This window comes from Ovis canadensis, chromosome X (genome assembly GCF_042477335.2).
Source record: "Ovis canadensis isolate MfBH-ARS-UI-01 breed Bighorn chromosome X, ARS-UI_OviCan_v2, whole genome shotgun sequence".
Classification (NCBI taxonomy): Eukaryota; Metazoa; Chordata; class Mammalia; order Artiodactyla; family Bovidae; genus Ovis; species Ovis canadensis.
In genome coordinates this window covers 128,289,023-128,307,571 of record NC_091727.1, presented here as the reverse complement: position 1 = coordinate 128,307,571, position 18,549 = coordinate 128,289,023, and the positions used below count along the sequence as shown (strand labels likewise).

Here is an 18,549-nt window from a genome sequence, read left to right as displayed (position 1 = left end):
TCCGATTCCTGCAGGCCCGATTCATCTGCCTCGCGGCCGCCATGCCCTCCTATCCCCATAGTCCTCAGGCTCCGGAGGGGCCGCATATCCTCACCAGAAGGCTTGAAGATCAGAGAAAGGTAGAGGGCTGCACTGACACCACTTAGTTCTCTAGACGAGGTTAGCCTTCCTGCGCTGAACCCCTCAGTTATATGGTGTGTGACAGGCTCCACCCCAGTCCTCTTCGGTTGGCCAAGGAAACCCAGACCCGCCTGCTCGCCCCTCCCACCGCTTTAGCCTTGCTGGCCTGAGTCCACTATATCTCCTCTACTCAGGACTTCACCCCTGCAACTGGATGTTAGTAACTTCATATCAGATTCACCTCCCCAGACTCCATCCAAACACACTCTAATTCCTCCAGGAATTGACGGCTGGCCTACCTCCCCTGCTTCTCCCACTACTTTCGTCCTGAGGGTCCACTTCCCTTCCTCCCAAGTATACTCACTCCTCCACAATAACAGGGGTCTCTACAACAAGCAGACACATCTTACCCAGTTAACTGTGAACATCTGAAGCTCTGAGATTCAAGATGAAGGAGCCGTATTCAGGTACTCTCAACATTTTATATCCAAAGGAGCCAAAGTTTGTGGTGATGACCAGTGATGCTCACTGTTGTCTGTTGTAATCCCTGACCAGCTGGTGGGGGAGAGGTGCTCATGGAAAGGGTGGGTCGTGCAGGGTCTTTCACTCCCACAACTGGGCATGTCTGTGACAGTGGTGCTCTCCTATGTAAAAGTCACATTTTCTAATTTCTTAGCCACTGATCATGGTAGCAGTGCAATCAGAGAAGAATCTGCTGATACTATTCATCTTTATATCTCTAATCCCAAGCACTTTTGTAGCGTGCAAGCATGCTTAGTCACTTCAGATGTGTTCGACTCTTTGCGTCCTTGTGGACTATAGCTCTCCAGGCTCCTATGTCCATGGGATTCTCCAGGCAAGAATACTGGACTGGGTTGCCATGTCATCCCAGGGATCAAACTCACATCTCTTAGGTCTCCTGCATTGACAGGTGGTTTGTTTACCACTAGTGCCATCTGGGAAGCCTGGCCTACTGTAGTTGCTTAGATGTACCCTTCTGTGTACCTACAATGTGGCTAGAAATTACATATCACATTCAGGGTAGGAGTATCCCTTGGAAAGTGAGAGGGGAATGGAAATGGGATGAAAGTTAAGGGGTAAAGTAAATACACCTAAATATTAACAACATCTAACTCTGAGTGGTAGGTGCTCAAATAGTTCTATCTCTTGCCATGTTGTTAGCAGGGGCACCAGGCATGGAGGACCTCAGCACCTGAAACCTTTTCTATTGTCTCCAAAACTTAGTGGGACCAGATCAGGATTGTGGGAAAATCTAGAGCCAGGGGAGTTTTTATAGCCAGGTGACTAACCTGAAGGTGTCTTCCTCCTCTAAACCCCCAAACTCCTTCTTCACTTCATGTATTAGGGAAAGGAATTCAACCCAGAGAAGACAAGAATTTTGAGTTTAGGTGGGCATAGCTGTTGAATTTTCCATTGTATTGAAACCAATCTTTTTTTTCACAGATAAATGCTGGTATGATATTTACTTGGTGGTATAGTTACAATTTTTTAATTCTTCAAACATATAAGCCTAGAATATTGAGGGAAAGTCTTACTTATATAGAATTTTTTGATGAATGAGGGTATCCAAATGCCTGTGCAATTTGGCAAATATTGAATTTTTGATAATCACATGTCATTTATCGATGGATGCATTATAAATTACTTCAGAACTTATTGCATTAAGGGAGCGATTATTTATGATTTCTCATGTATCTATGTGTGAGGTGAATGCTTCTGCTGATGTGTCTAGTAAGTGTCAGGATTTTTTGTAGCTCCCTCTGTTTTTCATAGGCCCTTGTACACTTTATATAACATTGCTTCAAAATTAATAGTGTATAAGACAATTCTCTGCATTCTAAAATGGATGCTTGATAATCAGTAATGGTGTGTACATACTCAGATAATAATAATAATAAAAATAAAGAGAACATTGGTGAGCACTTAAGGGAAAATAAAGTCACTCCTCTCATGTAATTTCCTCAACTGTTTCAATAGTGAATAATTTTATTCAGTTTCTAAAAGTTTCCGATATTCCCCTCTATTTGAGGAGAGAAGTTACTGTTTCATTTCAGTCCTTATAAATTCATTCTGGTTTGTTTTATTTTTTTTTAGTTAATATATTTATTTTACTTTTTAAAATCTACTTATTTTAACTGGAGGCTAAATACTTTACAATATTGTAGTGGTTTTTGCCATACGTTGACATAAATCAGCCATGGCTGTACATATGTTCCCCATCCTGAACCCCCTCCCACCTCCCTCCCCATCCCATCCCTCTGGGTCATCCCAGTGCACCAGCCCTGAGCACCCTGTCTCATGCATTGAACCTGGACTGGCAATCTGTTTCACATATGATAATATACATGTTTCAATGCTAGTCTCTCAGATCATCTCACCCTCGCCTTCTCCCACAGAGTCCAAAAGACTGTTCTATACATTTGTGTCTCTTTTGCTGTCTCGCATATAGGGTCATCATTACCATCTTTCTAAATTCCATATATATGCACTAGTATACTGTATTGGTGTTTCTCGTTCTGACTTACTTCACTCTGTATAATAGACTCCAGTTTCATCCACCTCATGAGAACTGATTCAAATGCATTGTTTTTAATGTCTGAGTAATATTCCATTGTGTATATGTACCACAGCTTTCTTATCCATTCATCTGCCGATGGACATCTAGGTTGTTTCCATGTCCTGGCTAGTATAAACAGTGCTACAATGAGCATTGGGGTACACGTGTCTCTTTCTGGTTTCCTTGGTGTGTATGCCCAACAGTGGGATTGCTGAGCAATATGGCAGTCTTAGTTCCAGTTTTTTAAAGAATTTCTCCACATGATTCTCCATAGTGGCTGTACTAGTTTGCGTTCCCACCAACCGTGTAAGAGGGTTCCCTTTTCTCCACACTCTCTCTAGCATTTATTTTTTGTAGGTATTTTGATAGCAGCCATTCTGACTTGTGTGAAGTGGTACCTCATTCTGGTTTTGATTTGCACTTCTCTGACAATGAGTGATGTTGAGCATCTTTTCGTGTGTTTGTTAGCCATCTGTATGTCTTCTTTGGACATATTTCTGTTTAGTTCTTTGGCCCGGTTTTTGATTGGATCATTTATTTTTCTGGAATTGAGCTGCAGGAGCTGCTTCTATACTTTTGAGATTAATTCTTTGTCAGTTGCTTCATTTGCTATTATTTCCTCCCATTCTGAAGGCTGTCTTTTCACCTTGCTTATAGTTTCCTTTGTTGTGCAAAAGCTGTTAAGTTTAATTAGGTACCATTTGTTTATTTTTCCTTTTATTTCCATTAGTCTGGGAGGTGGATCATAGAGGATCCTGCTGTGATTTATGTCGGAGAGTGTTTTGCCTATGTTTTCCTCTAGGAGTTTTATAGTTTCTGGTCTTACATTTAGATCTTTAATCCATTTTGAGTTTATTTTTGTGTATGGTGTTAGAAAGTGTTGTAGTTTCATTCTTTTACAAGTGGTTGACTAGCATTCTCAGTATCACTTGTTAAAGAGATTGTCTTTTTTCCATTGTATTTTCTTCCCTCTGTCAAAGAGGTAGCTGTGTGAATTTATCTCTGGGCTTTTTAGTTTGTTCCACTGATCTATATTTCTGTCTTTGTGCCAGAACCATACTGTCTTGATGACTGTAGCTTTGTAGTGTATCCTGAAGTCAGGCAGGTTGATTCCTCCAGTTCCATTCTTCTTTCTCAAGATTGCTTTGGTTATTCGAGGTTTTTTGTATTTCCATATAAATTGGGATATTATTTGTTCTAGTAGTCTGAAATATACCATTGGTCACTTGAGAGGTATTGCAGTGAATCTATAGATTGCTTTGGAAATTATCTTCATTTTCACTGTATTGATTCTTCTGATCCATGAACATGGTATGTTTCTCCATCTATTTGTTTCATCTTTGATTTCTTTCATCAGTGTTTTATAGTTTTATAAATAATATAAACTATAATATATAGTTTTATATATAAGTCTTTTGATTCTTTAGATAGATTTATTCCTAAATATTTTATTCTTTTCGTTGCAATGGTGAATGGAATTGTTTCCTTAATTTCTCCTTCTGTTTCCTCATTGTTAGTGTATAGGAATGCAAGGGATTTTTGTGTGTTAATTTTATATCCTGCAATGTTACTCTATTCATTGATTAGCTCTAGTAATTTTCTGGTGGTGTCTTTAGGGTTTTCTATGTAGAGAATCATGTCATCTACAAACAGTGAGAGTTTTACTTCTTCTATTCCAATCTGGATTCCTTTAATTTCTTTTTCTTCTCTGATCACTGTGGCTAAAACTTCCAAAACTATGCTGAATGGTAGTGGTGAGAGTGGGCACCATTGTCTTGTTCCTGACTTTAGGGGAAATGCTTTCTATTTTTCACCATTGAGGATAATGTTTGCTGTGGGTTTATCATAGCTGGCTTTTATTATGTTGAGATCTGTTCCTTCTGTGCCTGCTTTCTGGACGGCTTTTATCATAAATGGATGTTGAATTTTGTCAAAGACTTTCTCTGCATCTGTTGAGATAATCATATGGTTTTTATCTTTCAATTTGTTAATGTGTGAATCACATTGATTAAGTTGTGGATAGTAAAGAATCCTTACATCCCTGGGATAAAGCCCACTTGGTCTTTTTAATATGTTGTTGGATTCTGTTTGCTAGAATTTTGTTAAGGATTTTTGCATCTATGTTCTTCAGTGATATTGGCCTGTAGTTTTCTTTTTTTGTGGCATCTTTGAATGGTTTTGGTATTAGGGTGATGGTGGCCTCATAGAATGAGTTTGGAAGTTGACCTTCCTCTGCAATTTTCTGGAAGAATTTGAGTAGGATAGCTGTTAGGTCTTCTCTAAATTGTTGGTAGAATTCAGTTTTGAAGCCGTCTGGCCCTGGGCTTTTGTTTGCTGGAAGATTTCTGATTACAGTTTCAATTTCCATGCTTGCCATGGGTCTGTTAAGATTTTCTATTTCTTCCTGGTTCAGTTTTGGAAATTTATACTTTTCTAAGAATTTGTCCATTTCTTCCAAGTTTTCCGTTTTATTCACATATAGTTGCTGATATAGTCTCTTATGATCCTTTGTATTTCTGTGTTGTCTGTTGTGATTTCTCCATTTTCATTTCTAATTTTGTTGATTTGATTCTTCTCCCATTGTTTCTTGATGAGTCTTGCTAATGGTTTCTCCATTTTATTTATCTTCTCAAAGAACCAGCTTTTAGCTTTGTTGATTTTGGCTATGGTCTCCTTTGTTTCTTTTGCATTTATTTCTGCCCTAATTTTTGTGATTTCTTTCCTTCTGCTAACCCTGGGATTCTTCATTTCTTCCTTTTCTAGATGCTTTACGTGTACAGTTAGATTATTTATTTGATTTTTCTCTTGTTTCTTGAGGTAAGCTTGTATTGCTATGAACCTTCCCCTTGGCACTGCTTTTACTGAGTCCCATAGGTTTGGGGTTGCTGTGTTTTCATTTCCATTCGTTTCTATGCATATTTTGGTTTCTTTCTTGACTTCCTCTGTGATTTGTTGGTTATTCAGAAGTATATTGTTTAGCCTCCATATGTTTGTATTTTTAGTAGTTTTTTGTTTTTTGTTTTTTGTTTTTTGCCCTATAGTTGATATCTAATCTTACTGCATTCTGATCAGAAAAGATGTTTGGAATGATTTCAATTCTTTTGAATTTACCAAGGCTAGATTTATGGCCCAGGATTTGATCTATCCTGGAGAAGGTTCCATGTGCACTTGAGAAAAAGGTGAACTTCATTGTTTTGGGGTGAAATGCCCTGTAGATATCAACTAGGTCTAACTGGTCCATTATATCATTTAAAGTTTGTGTTTCCTTGTTAATTTTCTGTTTGGTTGACGTATCCATAGGTGTGAGTGGGGTCTTAAAGTCACCCACTATTATTGTGTTACTGTTAATTTCCCCTTTCATACTTGTTATCATTTGCCTTACATATTGCGGTGCTCCTATGCTGGGTGCATATATATTTATAATTGTTATATGTTCTTCCTGGTTTGATCCCTTGATCATTATGTAGTGTCCTTCTTTGTCTCTTTTCACAGCCTTCATTTCAAAGTCTATTTTATCTGATATGAGTATTGCTACTCCTGCTTTCTTTTGGGCTCCATGTGCATGAAATATCTTTTTCCAACCCTTCACTTTCAGTCCATATGTGTCCCTTGTTTTGAGGTGGGTCTCTTGTAGACAACATATACAGGGTCTTGTGTTCATATCGTTCAGCCATTCTTTGTCTTTAGTTTGGGGCATTCGACCCATTTATGTTTAAGGTGATTATTGATAAGTATGATCCTATTGCCATTTACTTTGTTGTTTGGGGTTCGAGTATATACAGCTTTTCTGTGTTTCCTGTCTAGAGAAGATCCTTTAGCGTTTGTTGAAGAGCAGGTTTCATTGTGCTGACTTCTCTGAGCCTTTGTTTGTCTGTAAAGCTTTTGATTTCTCCTTCATATTTGAATGAGATCCTTGCTGGGTACAGTAATCTGGGTTGTAGGTTTTTCTCTTTCATCACTTTAAGTATATCTTGCCAGTCCCTTCTGGCCTGAAGAGTTTCTATTGAAAGATCAGCTGTTATCCTTATGGGAATCCCCTTGTGTGTTATTTGTTGTTTTTCCCTTGCTGCTTTTAATATTTGTTCCTTGTGTTTAATCTTTGTTAATTTGATTAATATGTGTCTTGGGGTGTTTTGCCTTGGGTTTATCCTGTGTGGAGCTCTCTGGGGTCTTTGGACTTGGGTGACTATTTCCTTCCCCACTTTAGGGAAGTTTTCAACTATTATCTCCTCAAGTATTTTCTCACAGTCTTTCTATTTGTTTTCTTCTTCTGGGACTCTTATGATTCAAATGTTGGGGCATTTCACATTGTCCCAGAGGTCTCTGAAGTTGTCCCCATTTCTTTTAATTCTTTCTTCTTTTTTCCTCTCTGCTTCATTTATTTCTACCATTCTATCTTTTACCTCACTTATCCTATCTTCTGCCTCTATTATTCCTCTTTTGATTCCTCCAGAGTGTTTTTGATCTCATTTATTGCATTGTTCATTATTGATTGACTCTTTTTTATTTCTTCTATGTCCTTGTTATACATTTCTTGCATCCTCTCAATCCTTGTCTCCAGGCTATTTATCTGTAACTACACTTTGTTTTCAAGATTTTGGATCATTTTTACGATCATTATTCTCAATTCTTTTTCAGGTAGACTCCCCATCTCCTCCTCTGTTGTTTACTTTGGTGGGCATTTATCCTCTTCCTTTACCTGCTGAGTATTTCTCTACCTTTTTATCTTGTTTAGATTGCTGAGTTTGGGGTGGACTTTCCATATTCTGGAAGTTTGTGGTTCCTCTATTGTGGAGGTTCCTTGGTGTAGGTGGGGTTGGACAGGTGGTTTGTCAAGGTTTCCTGGTTAGAGAACCTTGTGACGGTGTTCTGGTAGGTGGGTCTGGATTTCTTCTCTCTGGAGTCCAGTGAAATGCCCAGTAGTGAGTTTTGAGGTGTCTATGTGTTTGTTGTGACTTGGGCATCCTGTATATTGAAGCTCAGGGCTATTTTCCTGCATTGCTAGAGAATTTGCATGGTATGTCTTGCTCTGGAACTTGTTGGCTCTTGGGTGGTGCTTGGTTTCAGTGTAGGTATGGAGGCTTTTGGATGAGCTGTTATCAATTAATGTTCCCTGGAGTCAGGAGTTCTCTGGTATTCTCAGGTTTTGGACTTAAGCCTCTTGCCTCTGGTTTTCAGTCTTATCCTTAAGTAGCCTCAAGACTTCTCCATCTATACAACCCTGATGGTAAAACATCCAGGCTAATGATGAAAAGTTTCTCCACAATGAAGGACACCCAGAGAGGCTCATAGAGTTACATGGAGATGAGAAGAAGGGAGGAGGGAGATAGAGGTCACCAGGAAGAGGAGAGGGGAAATCAAAAGGGGAGAGAGCAATCTAGCCAGTAATCAATTCCCTATGTGAGCTCCACAGTCTGGACCCCTCAGAGATGTTCACAGAGATGTTCACAGAGTTACACAGAGAAGAGAAGAGGGAAGAAGGAGACAGAGGTGACTAGGAGGAGAAGGGGAATCAAAAGTAGAGAGACAGATCCAGGCAGTAATCAGTTCCCTAAGTGTTTTCCACAGCCTGGAATACCCAAAGAGTTTCACAGAGTTAGGTAGAGAAAAGAAGGGGGAGGGAGGAGATAGAGGTGACCTGGTGGAGAAAAAGGAAAGTCAAAAGGGGGAGTGAGCAATCAAGCCAGTAATCACACTCCCAAGTAAAAATGGGTACTGAGGATTGGGTTCTTAAAGGTATGAAATTGATAACAAATACCAAAAATCAAAGATTAAAAATCTAGAGTAGATGCTAGATGCTCAAAAATACAATATTAAAAAAACAAAACAAAGTCACAAAAATTATCAAATATATATATATATATGAAGTTTGCTTTAAAATAGGGTCTTATTTTGCAAGGTAATAGTAGGTTATAAAAATGAAAGTTAAAGGAGTAATAGAAGACTTAAAATTTTAAAAAAATTAATTAAAAAAACGATAATAGTAAAAATATATCTAGGAATTTCTCTGGAGCTGTTGCAGACAGTGCGGGGTCAGTTTAGTTTCAGATAGTTCCTTGATCCGGCTTATACTTCTCAATATCTATAGGCCCCTTCCAATGTAGTCGGTGCTAAGTACAGGATTTTAATCTGTTGCAACTGTCACTTCCGAAGCAGTTCATCTGTTTATTTTAGTTTCCTGTGTTTACTGGTCTCTTCAGTGTCTAATTTCTGCCCTGACACAAGGGGGCGAAGGTGGTCACTTATTTAGGCTCACTTGTTCAGTCGTGCTGTGGGGAGGGAGGAACACTGCAAACAAATATCACTGGCATGTGTGGGGAGTGCTCCAGTGTCTCAGCCACACTGGGCTTCCCCCAACTCGTGGTGTGTGTGCTTTCCCAGTCTACACTTCTCAGGCTCTAGGTTGCTCTGCCGGGGAACTGTCTGAGGTGGGCCCTGGGTTGCATGCACTTCCCAGGTGTAAGCCGCTCATGTTCAGATTCTTGGGTACTCTGCAAAGGTGCATACTCGGTTGGGCCTTCGTATTGTGCCCTTCCCAGGTCCGAGCAGTTCAGGCGACCCGGTGCTTGGTGAGCGCAGTTTGGTAGAGGATGCCATCTCTGGGGCTGTTTGCCCCTTTCCAGCTCTGGCTGGCACCCACCTGCCCCGTGCCCCCAGCGGAGGATGTGCCAGTGTGCAGCTGCCTAGCTCTCCTCTGGTATTTGCTCAGTCCTTTTTTCTGTGAGCGGGCCTGGCAGTGCCTTAGGTTAGGGCTTTCTGTGGGATAGTTTTCTCTCTCTCTGGCTATCCCACAGTTTGGGTTGCTATCTCACCTTAGTTCAGTCAGATTGCCCTCAGGGCACTTGGTCCTAGGCCTTACCCTAAGCATTGCCGGCCGCGCCTCCCTGTTCAGCCCCCACTTCTTGGTGGTGGCTGCCAGTGCTGGGAGTTGCCATTAGGCATGTAATCTGTGGTTTTTATTTATTTATTTACTTTTCCTCGAGGTTATGTTGCCTTGTGATATTCCAAAACTCCCCACAGACCTACCGGTGAGAGTGGTTCCTGGTGTTTGGAAACTTCTCCTCGTTTAAGACTCCCTTCCCGGGACAGATCTCCATCCCTACCTCTTTTGTCTCTCTTTTTATCTTTTATATTTGGTCCTACCTCCTTTCAAAGACTATGGATTGCCTTTCTGGGTGCCCGATGTCCTCTGCCAGCATTCAGAAGTTGCTTTGTGGAATTTGCTCAGCGTTCAAGTGTTCTTTTGATGAATTTGTGGAGGAGAAAGTGGTCTCCATGTCTTATTCCTCTGCCATCTTCTGGATTCTTAAAGGTACAAAGATGATAACAAATACCAAAAAGCAAAGATTAAAAAACTAGACTAGACATTAGACTCTCAACAATACAATATTAACAAAACAAAACAAAATCACAAACATTATTAAAAATATATATGAAATTTGCTTTAAAAATAGCATCTTTTTTGCAAAGAAATAGTAGGTTATAAAAATGAAAATTAAAGGAGTAATAATGGACTTAAATTTTTTAAAAAAATTTTAATGATAATAGTAAAATATATCAAGGAACTTCTCTGGAGCTGTTGTGGGCAGTGTGGGGTCAGTTCAGTTTCAGATAGTTCCTTGTTCAAGCTTATAATTCTCAAGGTCTACAGGCCCCTTCCAATATAGTCAGTGCTAACTACAGGGTTTTCATCCATTGCACCTGTCACTTCCAAAGCAGTTCATCTGTTTATTTTGGCTTCTTCTGTTTGCAAGGCTCTTCAGTGCCTAATTCCTGCCCTGACACAAGAGGGCGAAGGTGGTCACTTATTTAGACTCACTTGTTCAGTCATGCTGTGGGGAGGGAGGAACACTGCAAACAAATATCATAGGCATGTGTGGGGAGTGCTCGCAGTGTCTGGGCCACACTGGGTTTGCCCCCATTCAATGTGTGTGTGCTTTCCTGGTCTACATTGCTCAGGCTCCAGGTTGCTCTGAAGTGGAACTGTCTAAAGTGGGCCCTGGGTTGCGGGCACTTCCCAGGTCTAAGCTGCTCAGGTTCAGGTTCTTGGGTACTCCAAAAAGAAGCACAGACTCAGTTGGGATTGCGTTTTGTGCCCTTCCCAGGTCCATGTAGCTCAGGCGACCAGGTACTTGGTGAGTACACTCTCCCCAGATGTGCGGTGGTCTTATCCAGGAGGTTTATCACTTCCCCCATCCCAGTTGCTCACTTACCTGGGTGTGCAGCGGGAGCATCGTCTCAAGTGTGCCATGTGTCTCCTCTGGGGAGCTGATCTCTGGCTGTGACCCTCCTGGCAGATGTCAACCATCCAGGATCCCAGGAAGACTTGGTTAGGAACTGGGAGCCTGCTCACAGTTTGGAAGAGGATGCTGTCTCTGGGCTGAGATTGCCCCTTTCTGGCTCTGGCTGTCGCCCGCCTGCCTCTCTGCCTCTGGCAGGGGAAGGGCCGGTTCTCAGCCAGCTAACTCTCCTCTGGTATTCACTCAGTCCTTTGTTCTGTGAGCAGGCCTGGCAGTGCCTTAGGTTAGAGCTTTTTGCAGAGAAGGTTTTTTTCTCTCTCGCGCTCGCTCTTTTCTCTCTCTCTCTCTTTCTCTCTCTCTCTGGCTATCCCACAGTTTGGGTTGCTATCTCATGTTAGCTCTCTCAGATTGTTCCCAGGTAATTCAGGCCCAATCCTCACCCTAAGCAATGCATCCCACACCTCCCTGTTCAGCCCCTACTTGCTGGTGGTGGATGTGAGCATCTGGGCTACTTCTCTGCTGGGAGTTGTGGTAAGGTGCATAATCTGTGGGTTTTATTTTTTTTATTTTTCTCCTCCCGGTTATGTTGCCCTCTGAGATTCCAAAACTCCCCACAGACCCGTCAATGAGAGTGTTTCCTGGTATTTGGAAACTTCTTCTCTTTCAGGACTCCCTTCCCAGGATGGATCTCTATCCCTAACTCTTTTGTCTCTCTTTTTAGATTTTATATTTTGTCCTACCTCCTTTCGAAGATAATGGGCTGCCTTTCTGGGTGGCTGGTATTCTACACCAATGTTCAAAAGTTGTTTGTTGTTTTGTGGAATTTCCTCAGCGTTCAAATGATCTTTCAATGAATTTGTGGGGGGAGAAAGTGGTCTCCTCGTCCTATTCCTCCACCATCTTAGGACTGCCCCCCCCATTCTGGTTTTGTTTTAAACACCAGTGTTTATTTGGTTATGTTTGGTGTTCATTTTACACTTTTAAAACAAGTTGCAATTTACCCTATCAATTAGAATATCAAAACCTCTAAAGGAAGTCACTGTCATCAAAAAGGCAAAATATGGACAACCTACATAAATCAACACTGTTCTTCAGGTGCTGAGCAAAGAGACAGCACCACACTGGAGATACAAAATGGAAAGTAATTTAAAATGTTTTTTTTTTTTTTTTTCAGAAATACATTAAAAGAAAAACATTTTCAGAAATACATAAACTCAAGAGAAAAAATTTGGGCAAGGCAGGATACTAGAAAGAACTTAATCACTCAGTGCTATGGGGCTACAAATAGGGCCTGATCAAGGATGGATAGAATGTTCTTTTTTTTTTTTTAATTTGTTTCAACTGCCCACTGGCAATGTCCCCATGTCCCTTTAAGCCCCACTCCCGTTTGACCCCTGCAGGCCTCCTTACCCTCTGCTCTGAAGTCATCCCATGGCCACATGGGTTCTGGTGGGGGCGGGGCCCTCTGTGACGTCACCAAGGGCCCAGCCCTGCTTGGTCCTCAGTCTCCAGGTGCCAGCGCAGACCAGCACACCAGGAGCCACTTCGTCTCAGCTCACGATGCGGTTGGTAATATGGTTATTTTTTTGGTCTACGTTTATCTCATTTGTCTTTGCCTATATGTTTTATGTCCTGAGAGATGAAGCTGAAGAACCCCCATGGATGGTGCCCAGCGGAAGGCACTTCCGAATTCGGCAGAATCAACCAGAGCATGCCCCAGGCTGGTTTGGGAGCAATTCGCACTGGCTGTTAATCTTCCTCATGTTTTTGGTGATCCTGAAGTTTCCCGGAGGCGATGACGAAAGTAACGTGTGCACTCCTCCTGGCCGTCAGGGCTGTTCATCTGGCCCTCCAGGAAGAAAGAAGATAAAGGCTTCCCCCTACAAAGACCGTATGTGCGGTGCCTTAACCCAGGTCAAGACGAAACTTGTGAACCTTGTGTCCAGGATGGGGAATCTGAAACTCATCGCGGCAACCGGTGATAGACGCCAATGTCCCAATATCGAGGTTCTTGGTGACGCACAGAGTAACATTACAGTATATGAGTTATGGGACACCGGAGACCCCGATGGAGTGGATTTTCACATGAAGGAAGAAGAGTAGTTGAGTGTTGACAAACTGTATCCAAACCAATAAAATTATTTTGAAGCAAAAGGAAAAAAAAGAACCTCTGCTATTTTTTATTCGCGCTACAGTTTTACCTTTTCCAGAATGTGGTATAATTGGTATCATGCAGTGTATAACCTTTTCCAGACTGAGAGACCTGCGTTCGATCCCTGGCTTGGGAAGATCCCCTGGAGAAGGGAAAGGCTACCCACTCCAGTATTCTGGCCTGGAGAATTCCATGGACTTACAGTCCACGGAGTCACAAAGAGTCGGACATGACTGAGCAACTTTCACAGTGTATAACCTTTCCCAGACTAGCTTATTATACTTAATAAGATCATTAAGTTTCATCCATTTCTTTTTGTGATTTGATAGCCCATTTCTTTTTATTCTTGAATAATATTCTGTTATATTGATGTTCTGTAGCTGGTTTAAACATTCAGGTAGTAAAGGACATTTTGGTTGCCTCCAATTTGTGTGTGTGTGTGTGTGTGTGTGTGAGAGAGAGAGAGAGAGAGAGAGGCAGAGAGTATGAATTAAGCTTTATACAATTCAGGTGCATGTTTCTGTGTGGGCATTAACTTTCAAATCACTTGGTGCACTATCTAGGGGCAAAATTGCGAGATCATATCATATGACAAGGTTTAGCTATGTAAGACATTGCTTCCAAAGTGACTGTACCATTTTGCATTCCCACTAACAACAAATGAGAGTTCCTGTTGTTCCTCATCTTTGCCAGTAACTGGTTTTGTCAGATTTTTGTATTTGGCCAGTCCAAAGGGACTAGATCTGATAGAGATAGTGCCTGATGAACTATGGATGGAGGTTTGTGACGTTGTCCAGCAGACAGGGATCCAGACCATCCCCAAGGAAAGGAAATGCAAAAAAGGAAAATGGCTGTCTGGGGAGGCCTTTGCTTCCCAGGACAGCTGTGAAAAGAAGAGAAGCAAACAGCAAAGGAGAAAAGGAAAGATATAAGCATCTGAATGCAGAGTTCCAAAGAATATGAAGGAGAGATAAGAAAGCCTTCCACAGAGATCAATGCAAAGAAATAGAGGAAAAGAACAGAATGGGAAAGACTAGAGATCTCTTCAAGAAAATTAGAGATACCAAGGAAACATTTCATGCGAAGATGGACTCGATAAAGGACAGAAATGGTAGGGATCTAACAGAAGCAGAAGATACTAAGAAGAGGTGGCAAGAATACACAGAAGAACTATACAAAAAAAAATCTTCACCACCCAGATAATCATGATGGTGTGGTCACTCCTCTAGAGCCAGACATCCTGGAATGTGAAGTCAAGTAGGCCTTAGAAAGCATCACTACAAATGAAGCTAGTGGAGGTGATGAAACTCCAGTTGAGCTATTTCAAATCCTGAAAGATGATGCTGTGAAAGTGCTACACTCAATATGCCAGCAAATTTGGAAAACTCAGCAGTGGCCACAGGACTGGAAAAGGTCAGTTTTCATTCCAATCCCAAAGAAAGACAATGCCAAAGAATGCTCAAACCAGCACACAATTGCACTCATCTCACAGGCTAGTAAAGTAATGCTCAAAATTCTCCAAGCCAGGCTTCAGCAATACGTGAACCGTGAAATTCTAGATGTTCAAGCTGTTTTACAAAAGGCAGAGGAACCAGAGATCAAATTGCTAACATCCCCTGGATCATGGAAAAAGCAAGAGAGTTCCAGAAAAACATCTACTTCTGCTTTATTGACTATGCCAAAGCCTTTGACTGTGTGGATCACAATAAACTGTGGAAAATTCTTCAAGAGATGGGAATACCAGACCACCTGACCTGCCTCTTGAGAAACCTGTATGCAGGTCAGGAAGCAACAGTCAGAACTGGTCCGACTGGTCAGAACAGTCAGAACAACAGACTGGTTCCAAATAGGAAAAGGAGTATGTCAAGGCTGTATATTGTCATCTTGCTTATTTAACTTATATGGAGAGTACATCATGAGAAATGCTGGGCTGGAAGAAGCACAGGCTGGAATCAACATTGCCGGAAGAGATATCAATAACCTCAGACATGCAGATGACACCATCCTTATTGCAGAAAGTGAAGAGGAACTAAAGAGCCTCTTGATGCAAGTGAAAGAGGAGAGTGAAAAACTTGGCTTAAAGCTCAACATTCAGAAAACAATGATTATGGCATCTGGTCCCATCACTTCATGGGAAATAGATGGGGAAACAGTGGAAACAGTGTCAGACTTTATTTTGGGGAGCTCCAAAATCACTGCAGATGGTGACTGCAGCCATGAAATTAAAACACGCTTACTCCTTGGAAGAAAAGTTATGACCAACCTAGATAGCATATTCAAAAGCAGAGACATTACTTTGCTGACTAAGGTCTGTCTAGTCAAGGCTATGGTTTTTCCAGTAGTCATGTATGGATGTGAGAGTTGGACTGTGAAGAAGGCTGAGCGCCGAAGAATTGATGCTTTTGAACTGTGGTGTTGGAGAAGACTCTTGAGAGTCCCTTGGACTGCAAGGAGATCCAACCAGTCCACTCTGAAGGAGATCAGCCCTGGGATTTCTTTGGAAGGAATGATGCTAAAGCTGAAACTCCAGTACTTTGGCTACCTAATGCAAAGAGTTGACTCATTGGAAAAGACTCTGATGCTGGGAGGGAATGGGGCAGGAGGAGAAGGGGACGACCGAGGGTGAGATGGCTGGATGGCATCACTGACTCAATGGACGTGAATCTGAGTGAACTCCGGGAGTTGGTGATGGACAGGGAGGACTGGCGTGCTGCGATTCATGGTGTCGCAAAGAGTTGGACACGACTGAGCGACTGAACTGAACTGAAGAACTGTCCTGGAGATAATTAGACTAAGCATTTGAAATAAATGAATTCCCTGATACTGATCATTTTTATTCTTGTGTATGATAAGAATTTTATGAAAATATTTGGGCCTTCCCTGATAGCTCAGTTGGTAAAGAATCTGCCTGCAATGCAGGAGACCTTGGTTCGATTCCTGAGTCTGGAACATCTGCTGCAGAAGGGATATCCACTCCAGTATTCTTGGACTTCCCTTGTGGCTCAGGTGGTAAAGAATCCACCTGCAATGCGGGAGACCTGGGTTTGATCCCTGGGTTGGGAATATCCGCTGCAGAAGGGAAAGGCTCCCCACTCCACCATTCTGGCCTGGAGAATTCCATGGACTGTATAGTCCATGGGATCGCAAAAATTTACACGACTGAGTGACTTTCACTTTTATTTGATGAAAGGAATTTAATTTCAAAGGAGACCAAGAAAAACTAACACCAGATCACCTGCAAGTAGATGTGCCTGTGTGGTACCTTGGGATCATCTTGCACACCTGGAACAAAATTTTTAACAAGAAGAGCTCTTGGTAAAGCCCTGTGCATTGTCAAAGACAGTGTCATGGGCCAGTTTGAAAACAGCACTTTTAGTAAGTGATGTATTTTCTATCATGGTCATTGTATTTAATAAGGAGTCATTTTATGAAACCTACATCACTACAGTATACTTAATTATGCTTGGACGTTATGCATTTGTAAATTCAGAAATAAAGCAGGAGCAATACTAAAGAATATTTAAAACACACTACAGTTAAGAGAGCAAGTGAAGACTGGGGGTCCAAGGATGATTAAAACACAGGAAATCTAAGAAAGGGAGGAACAATGGGATTTGATGTTGAAGAGGATAAGACCAAATAAGCAAATGTGACTACTGACTTCAAAAGGTGATCAAGAGAAAGGGCAGCTCGTGAGCAATCATGATCTAACAGTGTGGTTTACCGAAATGATAAACTAAGAGAAAGAACTTTACTGATATAGAAACAAATGGAAACCATCAACTCAGACACAATAGTTTTACTAGGACACATAGACACTATTCAATGGAGGAGGAAATGGCAACCCACTCCAGTGTTCTTGCCTGGGAGATACCATGGACAGAGAAGCCTGACGGGCTATAGCCCAGGGTGTCCCAAGAGTCAGACATGACAGCGACAAAACAACCACCACCCTACTCAACTTTTCCAACATTACTTGTGTCAGGGAAATCATCTGGAAACAGAATTGAGGACCCAAACACAGCACAGAAATAATTAGAGCAAAATGTTCAAGAAACATTCTTTCAAAAAGTATCCAAAGCAGAAGAAACTGAAGTTATTAACTGAAGTGACTGGTTCAGATTAATCACATTTGGTTTCTTCCCAAGAATACATCCTCCTATCTTTGAAGAAATGGAAGCATTCTTGACTTGCAGATCAGCATGGTGAGGATTCTGGAAGCATCCAATCAGAGAAGCCCAATTGCCACTAAGAATTGGCTCAGCCAATGAAAAGCCCTGCAGATTCTGAGGCACAGCCATTGACTCAAAGGATGAACACTTGTCCTGGGCTGAAGCAAAAGAAGTCTTCCAGGAACGTCCAACCTTTGAGATTGAAGTGGGAAAGGGATGTGATTCCTTGCCATTAACAGTTATTATAATAATCACCCCTGCCTAGATCTTGTTTTCCTTCTCTAGCTATAAAATTTTTGAAGTATTCTTTGTTCTTCTCCAAGCAATCCACCTGACAGCAATAGAACCCACTAGGTTGTCTTGGCAGGAAGAAATCACACCCAGCTTTTAATACAGGGGTCAAGGAAATGGGCAGCTCCTGGTTCCTGATCCATTGTTTTCCTCATTCTTCTGTCACACCTGGATGAGAGGAGAATGAGTGTGGGGTGGGGGAAAAGCAACTTTGAAAAAACAGTGCATTTATGATTTTTCCGTATTGTAAGGAAGTTAAAAAGTAGGATCACTGGTGGACATTAGTGGAGCAAGAAAGCACCCCAGATCCCTGTTAGCAGGTCATGAATCCAGGCCTTGGCCTCTGGCATTGTGATAAGGCCATTCATCATCCAAGGTAAGGAGCAGCAGCTGTGCTTTGCTGGAGCAGCCATGAAGAGATACCCCATGCCCAAGGTAAGAGAAACCCAAGTAAGCTGGTAGGTGTTGAAAGAGGGCATCAGAGGGCAGACACACTGAAACCACACTCACAGAAAATTAGTCAATCTAATCACACTAGGACCACAGCCTTGTCTAACTCAATGAAACCAAGCCATGCCTGTGGGGTAACCCAAGATGGGTGGGTCATAGTGGAGAGGTCTGACACAATGTGGTCCACTGGAGAAGGGAATGGCAAGCCACTTCAGTATTCTTGCCTTGAGAACCCCAGGAACAGTATGAAAAGGGAAAATGATAGGATACTAAAAGAGGAACTCCCCAGGTCAGTAGGTGCCCAATATGCTACTGGAGATCAGTGGAGAAATAACTCCAGAAAGAATGAAGGGATGGAGCCAAAGCAAAAACAATACCCAGCTGTGGATGGGACTGGTGATAGAAGCAAGATCCGATGCTGTAAAGAGCAATATTGCATAGGAACCTGAAATGTCAGGTCCGGGAATCAAGGCAAATTGGAAGTGGTCAAAAAAGAGACGGCAAGGGTGAACATCAACATTCTAGGAATCAGTGAACTAAAATGGA

General features: G+C 41.8%; 2 protein-coding genes across 2 annotated transcripts in view; one reads left to right on the top strand and one right to left on the bottom strand.

The window, feature by feature from the left end:
* Positions 1–10,932, bottom strand: part of LOC138930857 (large ribosomal subunit protein eL31-like) — a 130,258-nt gene extending 119,326 nt beyond the window's left edge. The window contains exon 1 of the mRNA XM_070291248.1: positions 10,912–10,932. Within this exon, the coding sequence (XP_070147349.1) occupies positions 10,912–10,932 (21 nt within the window). The remainder of the gene's footprint in view (positions 1–10,911) is intronic.
* Positions 10,933–12,498: 1,566 nt separating this feature from the next.
* Positions 12,499–13,041, top strand: LOC138930856 (protein FAM209-like). The gene has a single exon (XM_070291247.1). It carries the CDS (start codon positions 12,499–12,501, stop codon positions 13,039–13,041), a length of 543 nt encoding a protein of 180 aa, XP_070147348.1.
* The last annotated feature ends 5,508 nt before the right edge of the window (positions 13,042–18,549 follow it).

Excerpts from the sequence above, each read along its gene's own strand:
- LOC138930856 (XM_070291247.1), top strand. The coding sequence starts at position 12,499 with ATGCGGTTGGTAATATGGTTATTTTTTTGGTCTACGTTTATCTCATTT.